We start from the raw sequence: 11,090 nt of genomic DNA, 5'->3' as shown, positions 1-11,090 counted from the left end.
CCTAGAAAGGATGGACCGGCTAAAAACATTTTGAAAGCCGATAGTCACCAAGAGAGGAGTATGTTGTCTGTTTGGTGGGATTTCAAAGGCGTTCGTTTATTTTGAACTYTTGTCCGACAACAGTCTGAAGACTTGTCAGCTGAACAAATTGAATGATGTACTGAAAGAGAGGAAACTTAAATTGATTCACAGAAAARGTTCCAAGAGAATAATGCGAAACCCGTAATAGTTTGAGGACCCGCCAAAAGTTTTTGCAGCTTGTATCATCATACCCAACATATTCTCCAGAGKTATCTAGTCCTTGGGGTCAACAATTTTATGGGCATGATAGCAATCTCTTATCCGAAAGATGAAAAAGAATACAAGCTATTTTATTTAGTGAATATTAAATTACTTAGTAATTTACAGTTAACCCTACKCAGAATATAATTAGTGTGTAGAGTATTGAATTTTCTTATTTTTCTTCTACTTTAATGGTACACCTATAATGGAACGACATTTTCATATCTGAAGAACGCTCGACTATGCTGTGATACAAAATTAGAATCAATTAAAATATTATTTCAAGTATTTTTAAAATACATCTTGTTATAGGMTGTACTAGGCATACTTTTTGAATAATTTATTCAGATAATATTTCAGAGAATGTTGAGTAAAAAATTGGCATTTTTGGATTTAAAATGTAATAAAAATTTAGAAGGATAAGAGATATGTATGTATATGTTGATATAAAATGATGCCCGTGAGAACGTAACCGTCAGTGGCGACAGTTACCGCGAYCGGTCGTGATCACCGACAATGCCTAAAATTGAAGCTCGTGATCTCGGCGCCATTTGGTGTTAACAAGACTTCCCACACATCGCAACAATCAATGGATTTATTGAGAGAACACTTCGGTGAGCARATAATTTCACGTTTTCGGTCGGTCGATTGGCCATCAAGTTCGTGTGAAATCACACAGTTAGACTTCTTTCTTCGCGTATATGTAAAGTTTAAAGTCTATGCGAACAATCCCGTTCGATTCAGGCCTTGGAGAAAAACATTACGCGTGTCATTCACCAATTACCAGTCGAAATGCTCGAACGAGTCATCGACAATTGTAGCTCAACGGATGGACCGTCTGAAACGTAGCCGCGGCCAATATTTGAAAGAGATAATGTTTAAAAGTAAATGCCAAGGATTGTTCTTTTGAATGAAAATAAACATTCTCCATTAAAATTGAAGTTTCTGTTGTTTTTTTCCTTTTTCTTTTTTTTTCCCATTCCTCGGTATGGAATGATACAATAAGACAAACTGCGTCTGCGTCGGACCTTAAAAATTYAAATTGGAAGCTGAAACGGCTCAAACCCTCATCAGTTGATTATATCTATTGATACTGATAATATTCCAAATTACCATTAACAACAATTAAATTAAAATTATTCAAGTGATAATTAGAAAACTTCGTGTTTTATGCTTTCAAGCTGCCATATAGCAGAAAATTAGAAATTGAAAAAAGTTTCGATTTTTTATTTAATTTATATTTTTTTTTTTAATTTTTAAATAATAATTTACTTTTATCCGTTTTGTTGACATTTTTCTAAGAATGACATTTCATTTTGTGTTTTTTGCTTCCATAAGCGACTTTTTTGCACTAGAAAGAACACTGCATTTTTGCGAAAAACCAAAAAGGCAATAAGTCAAAAATGATAAGTTTTTCTTTTTTAGTCATAGGCAAACATAAATAACAGCAGCGGTTTTAGATTTTTTTTCGAGAGTTTTTCTTCGTATAGCAACAAAAATGTTAACGGAATTGAAACGTATTTTCGAAAATTGTAAATATATGCTATTTTGTAATTTTTAAGAATACATTCTATTGTTCATTTCCGTTAATTTGTTGACCAAGCGTTCCATACTCTTCAAGACAAAGTTGTTTATTAGTACACATTCTCATATTTTTGTAACTTCTTGCATTACATTATTTTTCAAGTTTTTGTTTCTCTTAGAGTTTCATTGATTTTTTTCTCAAGTTTTTACGTAGTTTTAAATTCGATTTTCCCAATCTATCTCATCAATGCATCTGGCATATAGAATTGTTCATTTATTGTCCAATTTCAATTTGTCTTGCATTGTGAAGTTCTTCGCAGAATACGCAAAATTGGGTGGAAAGTTAAGTATGTAAGTTTGGTAGTTCTGAAAGTTTTGAGAGTTTCTATGTTATTTGCGTAGTTGTTGCTTGTGATTATATAAATTATGTGTGTGTATTTGGTTATGCATGTGTGTAAGCGTGTATGTGTGTGTGTAGTTTATGTTTCGAATTTCGCCGAAAAATCGCCACATGAATTGGCGCTAGTTGTGGTTTTTAGTATTTTTTTTTAACAGTTTTTTGCATTTATAGCAATAAAATTTTATTAAAAAGTTAAGCAAAATGTATATAACTATATTGTCATCTAAGTTAAGTTTAGTCAGTGCTCAGTGTTGTGTACATAAAGTAAGCTATTCAGAAATGCCGCTAATGTTGCGCGTTGTCTAATATTTTCTAACTGTTCTAAACACCAAATGCACAACGGCAACTAAAAGTATTAAACCATTCAAACTAATTTTTTTAGTAATTAAATTTACCGCTTTACTATACTATTTCTGCATTTGTATGTATGTATATATTTTTGTTTATAAAATGCATACGATTTTTATTTAATTGTTTTTTATTTCAGTTATTTTGCTACTTTCAACTAATTTAGTGGATTGCTTTAAATATTTCGCCATTTTTTGTGTGAATGTATTATTTCAATCAAAGAAAATATTGTAACAAATACTAAAATGTCTCAAAAATAATGTAGAATTTCTAATATTGCAATAATATTTAAATGAATATAACAGTATATTTAAAATTTTCAAAAGTCCATGCTTCAAACTCAAAATGCAAATGAATATTAATTACTGAAAATAGTGTGACAGTATATTTGCTTGGCTGAGAAAATTATTGGCACTGAGTTTTCGAAAATGCACAAATTAATTTTCTTAAATTTTAACTTACGAATCGATATATGTATGGTATGGCACTCCAATATGTATAATATTCATAAACTAGCAAAAAATTGTATATGTATTTAAAATAAAATATTTGCTTCTTGATATAAAAACAAGCATCTTCCAGGGCTTCAAAAAAATGCGCGCCAGAATCAGCTGGTTAACAGTTATGTGAGCTGCATGCAATACCTTACAGCTTGTTACATAAGTAGACAGAGAGCTTCAGCAGTTGTGTGTTATTTCCCATTTTGTAAGCCAAATTTTGAAACTACATGTTACTGAAAGAATTTGTAGAGATCTAAATACCCCATGGTACATGAAAAAGTAAAATAGTTTATTAAGTAAATAGATATATGTGAAGAAATTTGTAGAGCTAAGTTGATTTCGTTAAAAAGAGCATATGTCTAAAAAGCACTAGCTCAGAAATAGAAGCATACAATTGAAGCTAAACTTCTGCCAGGAAGGATGAGAAAAGCTGCAACAAATATCSGCYCAGRGCTTGCTTATACRTACTGCTTTGAGCAAAAAATRGTAAGACTTTGTTMATTTTTTTWAAATKACTAATTTATACTTCAAACTCTATGTATGTCGTCCCTTTCCYTTGTACCAACGTTTGTTTCTAATCCTCGAAACAKTTATTGAAGTCAATTTCCGAAATAGTCTTCAATGCGCATAGCGATTCACTTTTAATGTCTTCAATTGCCTCCAAAAGGGTTTCCCCCGAACGTTAATTTGAGCTTGCTGAATAGACAAAAGTCATGCGGAGCTAAATCAGGTGAACACGGTAGTTGCGGCATGAAATTTGTTGAAAATTTGTCAAAACACTAATGAAATATCAATGCAGTAATATTGACTTTTGACCTGCTTTAAAGTGGATTTTTCGGCTTCGGCTCACYTTTGCATTTGGCCGATTAATCGTAAGCGTAGCTCCAGGACTCATCACCCGTAATAATACGTTTCATGAATCCTGATAGTCGAAAAGCATTGTTTCACAGTCGTTAACGCGACGTTATTTTTCGAAAAAAATTAGTGGTTTTGGTACGAATCGTGCTTTCTTTCACTTTTCTTAGACCCAAATGATCTTTCAAAATGGTCTTCACTGATCCTTACGATATTCTAATCAGTAAGATCTCTGACTTTTAGTCGTCGATTCTAAAGCTCCAATTCCTTTATTTTATAGACGTGTTGATCAACTGTTGATAATGATGGACGTCGTGGACGTGGTTCGTCGTCAACTCGTTAGCGATCCCTTTTGAATAATTTTCACCAATCAACAAGACTTACTCCCAACAAACAGTTGTCGTCGAAGGCCTTTCCAACATTTTGAAAGTCGCGGCACCAGAAATTTAATTCCGCACACAAAATTCTATGAAAATTCTTTGTTGAATAATTGAATTCATCATTAAAATCGCCGAATGCACTTTATGTACTTCAGAAAATCAAGCATATACTAGACACTATTGATTATTTTGATGTGACATGTGGCATAGATGTTGCCAAGTTAAAAAAAAATTTTGACGAATGGCTTTTCATGCGAATTAAAAAGTCTTACTATTTTTTGCCAAGTGAGGAAGTTCTCAAGAAGAGGAAAGTTTTCTGATCGACATTCACTTGGGAGTGGCCAGAAACGATTCTTTTACATATGACTCAAGCAGCTCGCGACTTCCGGTCTTTAACCAAGTAACCTCTGGGTAGCCTAAGAACATCCGTTTGAAGGCGAGCTAAAGTGAGAAGGCGAAATATCCCCTACATAGGGTTGTGCGCTGGGCTTGGGAGCTGGCCGATAGGGGTAATGCTCGAAAATTCTACGAAAAAATGCGGCGGCTTACAGAAGGTTTCAAGACCGAATCATACTCTCGTAGAACCCCCAAAGGTGATCTAGTCACCAATGCTCAGAGCATATTTAAACTATGGAGGGAACTGGAGAACCAGCCTGCTGAATGGCAGTGAACGCACAACGCCAGGAGAAGGCGAACTCGATGCCCCAATCGACGACGATGGAGCAGACGTTCCATTGCCCGACCAGGAATAAGTTCGAATAGCAATTACCCGCCTGAAGAACAACAAAGCGTCGGGGGCCGATGGATTGCCGGCCAAGCTATTCAACCATGGCGGCGAAAAACTGATAAGGAGCATGCATCAGCTTCTTTATAAAATATGGTCGGACGAAACCATGTCAAACGAGTGGAATTTAAGTGTGCTATGCCCAATTCTTAAAAAAGGAGACCCCACAATCTGCGCCAACTACCGTGGGCTAAGTCTCCTCAATATTGCATATCGTCTATCGAGCGTATTGTGTGAAAGATTAAAGCTCACCGTCAACAGTGTGGCTTCAGACCTGGAAAATCAACAACCGACCAGATATTCACCATGCGCCAAATCTTGGAAAAGACCCGTTAAAGGAAAATCGACACTCACCACCTCTTCGTCGATTTCAAAGCTGCTTTCGATAGCACGAAAAGGAGCTGCCTTTATGCCGCGATGTCTGAATTCGGTATCCCCGCAAAACTATTACGGCTGTGTAAACTGACGTTGAGCAACATCAAAAGCTCCGTCAGAAGCGTTAAGGACCTACCGAGTTGTTCCATACCAAACTTTTAATTCTATTTTTGACATGCAAAATTTCTCTTGAATTCCAGTAGCCTTTGAAAGCTACGCTACAACTAAGAGGTAGACTTCAGAGTGGAACGAAGCCACCTAACTCACCTAGCCTAGATAATGAAGTATAAGGTGGTGTCTTCTCAGCAAAATTTGATATCAAAATCACCTTCCGACTACTAAAGAAAGTCTACTTACGCTGCCAAAAAAGGGGTGCTTACGATAAGAAATAACTTCGTATATGTAATATGCTAGTAGGAGTGCTAACAGATTACTGTCTAATTGGCAGACGTACCAGTAGACTTGATGTAGAGCAGGTAGCTGAGGAGGAGATTAAAGTGCAAATTCTATGCAAGTGCAGAGCTTTGTATAGGTAAAGAATCACAACACTCCGCTGCGTTTTTTGCAAATGTCTCGGAGCTTGCAAACTTCTGGTAAGATGAACTTCATCAGGCGCACAGAGAGGTTCAGAGAGGACATAATGTAGTAAGGGGATTTTAGTAACGGTGGTTTCACCTTGAGATAGGAAAGACCTATGTGCCTTGCCATACAACCAATCTACTATCTACCAACCTACACAAAAGATTTCTTTGTTTTTGAGCCAAGGTTACTCTTAAAACTTACTATTGGTAAGTGAGAATAACTATACAACTCTTTTGTCGGTAAGCAAGCACGAGTTCTAACGATTTAAGAATTCATAAAAGACTCAATCTAATAGAAAACTCAAAGCTAAGAAGCATGCATAAGATAATTAGAATTAAAGAAACATTATTAAAATAGAATAATGTGTTTTTAAATTGAGAGGAAATTTCTATTTTTAAACAGCTACCTCGTTATGCTGAAATATCATATTCTTAAACTGTCATTTAGTATGATACTAGCTTTTAGCATTTCTCTAGCACTACAATTTATTAAACGCCGAATTCCCTGCTGATGCACGGTTGGGGTTATACATACGCGACTGCGTCAAGTGCTGGTGGTGAGTATGCTTAATGGTGGTATGGTGTGTGTGTGGGCATGTGTGTGCGTGTAGTTATTCATACTTGTAGGTATAAGTCTATGTGGCTGTGTGTGTGTGTGCGTGTGTAGGTGGGCGGTAAGCAATATTACTGGTATTTTGGTTAACAAACAACTTCTTCTTTGCATATTTTGCATGTTTTCGAAAATATTACTTATGAAATGAAAGTAAGGAATGTAATTAATTACATATTTAAGTAAGTGTAAACAAGCACAACGGAAAACATCAACAAGTATATAAATTCAAATATTAATTATATATGTATATATGTAGGCAGTTACATAAAAGAAGCAGTTAAATAAATTTTTCAACGAAATTAGACAATTGCATAATTATTATCGATAACTAATTGTATATATGTAAATATACTAAATATTTGTAAAACATTATGCTCGTTAATAGAATATATTCCATTTTAATATGAATGCGGTCGTATGTAGGCACCGTGTGGTACAGTTAATGCAAATTGTATGGCGAGTTCACATTTCAAAAATGACACAAACAATAATAAAATATCACTTGTTTTCATAAAATGTTATTTCTTTAAACTTTGCATTTTGTTAGCAACGCAGAAATTTTTTTTAAGAAAACCAAATAGGAACTGTCGAGACAACATACCCGTATTCGTTTTACTGTTGCAATAATCAGTCAAGAATTTTTCAAGTGTGAAGCGAGGTAGGTGTAAGTTCTTAACCACTTGCACGGGATCGCCCTCCTTCCACAGGAATACCAGATCGTTTGTTGTCCAACCATCTGTGAAAATTGAAATTCGATTAAACGCTAAGTAAAATACACAAAATTTCAACAGCAGTAGAGAGGATGGTATAAATCCACAAATAATTCAATAATTACTGTAATTAAGGTAGGTGAAAAGTGAGTTAACTTCACTGTGAATCATTAATAGTGCTAAAAATTCGTGAACTTCGTAAACAACATTTGATATTATACATACATCTAAAAGTATATATTATATATAAGTGGTGACATTTATGCCTAAAGGAATTTGCTAGTTTAGCGGTATGAACCTCAAGTAAATTTTGTAATATTGTAAAAGAAATCAATTAATATGTGTAGTCGAAAAAGTCTTTTCGTATTTTATCCATATATGTCGTTGCAGTTGTATAGTATATCTCGAGTGCTACTAATCACTTTGCGTCATATAGTGTTGGAAAGGTGTGATTTTAAGCTTCATTTAACAAAAAAAAAATTTAATTCGGGAAAGTTGTTCAAAAATGAGTGAAAAAATGAAGAAATTCGCTATATTTTGAAAATTTTTTTTTATAAAAAGGGAACAATGCTCCGCAAGCCACCAATAAAATTTTTGAAATTTACGTAGACAATGCTGTATCAGTTCTTGTAGCACAACAATAGTTCGCACGCTTTCGTTCTGGAAATTTCGATGTGAAAGATGCACCTCGCTCTGGTCGACCCATCGTTGGAAAAGTCGCTAAAATTATAGAAACGATCGAAGAGGACCGTCATATAAGCAGCCGTGACATTGCTAAGGAACTGAACACTCATCATCAAACGGTTTTGAGCCATTTATAAAAGGCTGGCTACAAAAATAAGCTTGATATTTGGGCACCACAACAATTGTTTGTGAAAAWTTTAATTAACCGAATTAACATCTGCGATTCCTTGCTGAAACGAAAGCAAATCGAACCATTCTGAAGCGAATGATAACCGGAGAGGAATAGACGAGACCCATATGACAATAATGTGCGACAAAGATCATGGTCCAATAAATGGTCGCAACGCCAGAAGTGACGCCTTGAAAAATTATGCTGAGTGTTCGTGTTAGTGGAAAGGAAACATGCACTATGCGCTGATCCAGCCTGGTCGAACGATTGATTCTACAATTTTACTGTCAGGAACTGTTGAGATTGAAGCTAGCAATCGAATAAACCGGCCAGAACTGATCAAAAGATTGGGCTACAACTTCCATCAGGACAACGCTRGACCAAACACATCTTTGATGACTCGGCAAAAAATGAAAGAGTTTGACTGAGAAGTTTTGATGCATCCACCATATTGCTCTGACCTTGCACTATCGAAGTACCAGGTTTTTGAAAACAGAAAAGTTTTACACTGATGGATTAATGTCTCTRGCGGAAAAATGGCAAAAAGTGGTCGACCAAAATGGTGCATATTTGGTTCATTATAGTTCATTATATATATAAAAAAAGATAAGTAGAAATTTAATTAGAAATACAAAAAGGCTTTTTCGACTACCTTATAAAAAACAATTTTACACGAAACGTCGACTGTTTGAAAAAATAAAATAATTATATTTTTTTTATGTTGGTTTCCAATTTTAAGAATAATAGTAAAATTTAATACTGAGTATACAGTTAGTTCCAGATATAGCTAGGTCTATAAAGAAAACTCTCGAGAAATTTTCTAAATTTCCGATACGACAATACAATAGAATCTGAGAGTACGCGGGTATAGTTTTGTAAAAAAGGTTTCGTTAAAGTTTCAGTTACGGCCGAACCTGTTTGGTTGCCATTTCAGCAAAATATGAAAATAATACCTGTATTTCCGTAAGTTACATGAATTTTCAAAATGCCTCTCGAATAGTTTAACTTTAAAAATATTAGGTTGTCAAAAAAGTCTTTCGGTATTTTTGCGTTATTTTTATTGAATTTTTTTTAAGTTTTCAATTGTTCATAAAATTTTTTTGATAACTCATGCCCAACTCTTAACCGATGCTACTGCTGCTACTATGCCTCTCTTTCGACCAATTCAGCGATTTTATCGCAATTTTCGACGACAGGCCTTCCGAAGCGTGGTACACCAGAACGAAAACGTTGAAGCCATCGTTGTGCGGTGCAAATGGAAACTGTATCGGTTCCATAAACTGCACAAATTTTATTGGCGGCTTGAGATGCATTTTTGCCTTTATCGTAGTAGTACTGTGAAAAATGCCGCATTTTCTCTTTATTTTGCTACATGTTTGCGACGCTATAACTCACGAACGACTTAAAAGAAACGACAATCAATCAAACACATGTTAGTGCGTGAAAATGAGCTTTCCAAAAAGGTATAGCATGACCCGCTGCGACGAATAAAACTAGAACTACGCGCTCTCAGCGAAAATACGCAATTAGCGAAAATACCGCAAGACTTTTTTGACAACCTAATATAAACAAAAACGATTTTATTTTATTTCTACACTAGCATACCCCCTTAAAGACGCATGTTTAAAACAAGAAAATTATAATTTCATTCGGTTTTTTTTTGCTATTTCTTTGCACTCACAACTAGCCATGCGTAGTGAACATATTTGTCGATCCAAAGGATATAATTTGAGATTCATTGGACAAGCCAGCGTCAGCGAGATACGAATACTGTACAATACGGAACCATTGGGAAAGATGCGTATATAAACATTCGGCATGATTATGTTGTGGAAATGACCCTCTTTTTCGTTTGAGAAGAACAAATCGGGCATCCATACACGATTCGCTTCGGTCAATGTTAGATACTTGAGGCGACCTGCAAAGTGATAGTAAAATGTGGTTATTTGAATGCAGAAAATATACAAAAGTGTATTATGATTAAGAAAAATTTAATGTTTTATTTCGCTACCTAAGATAGGTCAAGTCTAGTAACTGAGACCATAACAAAAAAATATATTTGCAATTAACTTTTCTGAGACATAAAAAATATTGTAAAAAGTACATACTAGTATAAGTATATCACCATGATTCGAGGAATGAAATTATCGGTAAATTGGTTTTGCAACAAGCTTTCGGATTTAAATAATTTGAAAGTGAAATTTTAAGCCCTCCGAAAGAGTATTAAAATATTTGAAAGTTTCTAAAATAGAAAGGCAGCTCAGCTCACGAATTAGCACTTCTGAAAGATACATATGCCTTTGAATATTATTAAAGCTACGGTTGAGCAAAGATTTAGTGGCGTACCACAAAACACTAAAGAGGCCTTTGGAGCAACTAGTCTAAGTTATGCTAGTCTCAAAGCGAAGTAAGACGTTATGAGAAGTGTCTTCCTAATATAACATTGCGCTTTGATCAAGCTGGATAGAAAGCTCTCATGGAAGCCAAACAGCATGGAGAGATTGAACAAGGCATTGGTCGCCTGATATTGTTGTAGAGCAGCAATTGCGAAGAAGTGGGTCTTCGCAGAAAATATGTTATTCTGGCTTTATGAAACCGTAGTTAAGTTAATAATATTTTATGTTGTGAAGAACATTCAAAAAAAAAAGCAATATCTTGGCAGTTGGAGGGTGTTCAAAGAGCGGCCCTCATGGGAATTTATAATACACTAAGGACAACACCGAAAATCTCTAGACATCGCTGGTAGGTCCTATTCGACTTAGGAAAGCTGGGTATACGAGAAGCTCGGCGCAAAGAGACACGCAAATTATCAACTTATTCGATTATTTTCCTTAAAATCTATATCGCTGTCTTACTGAAGTTTTTCCTGACTTTTTTCTCAAACA

At 34.9% G+C, this 11,090-nt stretch overlaps 1 protein-coding gene across 1 annotated transcript in view; it reads right to left on the bottom strand.

The window, feature by feature from the left end:
• Positions 1-10,119, bottom strand: part of LOC108969868 (glutamate-gated chloride channel) — a 20,976-nt gene extending 10,857 nt beyond the window's left edge. The window contains exons 1-2 of the mRNA XM_018934854.1: positions 9,887-10,119; positions 7,244-7,378 (exon numbers count right to left, since the gene is read on the bottom strand). Coding sequence (XP_018790399.1) covers positions 7,244-7,378; positions 9,887-10,079 — 328 coding nt within the window. The 5' untranslated portion in view covers positions 10,080-10,119. The remainder of the gene's footprint in view (positions 1-7,243; positions 7,379-9,886) is intronic.
• Positions 10,120-11,090: the final 971 nt, after the last annotated feature.

The sequence above is a fragment of the Bactrocera latifrons genome, unplaced genomic scaffold (assembly GCF_001853355.1).
Source record: "Bactrocera latifrons isolate USDA-ARS-PBARC rearing strain unplaced genomic scaffold, ASM185335v1 scaffold_269, whole genome shotgun sequence".
NCBI classification, from domain to species: Eukaryota; Metazoa; Arthropoda; class Insecta; order Diptera; family Tephritidae; genus Bactrocera; species Bactrocera latifrons.
The sequence above is the reverse complement of the archived record's forward strand: the minus strand, read 5'-3'. Positions and strand labels throughout refer to the sequence as shown.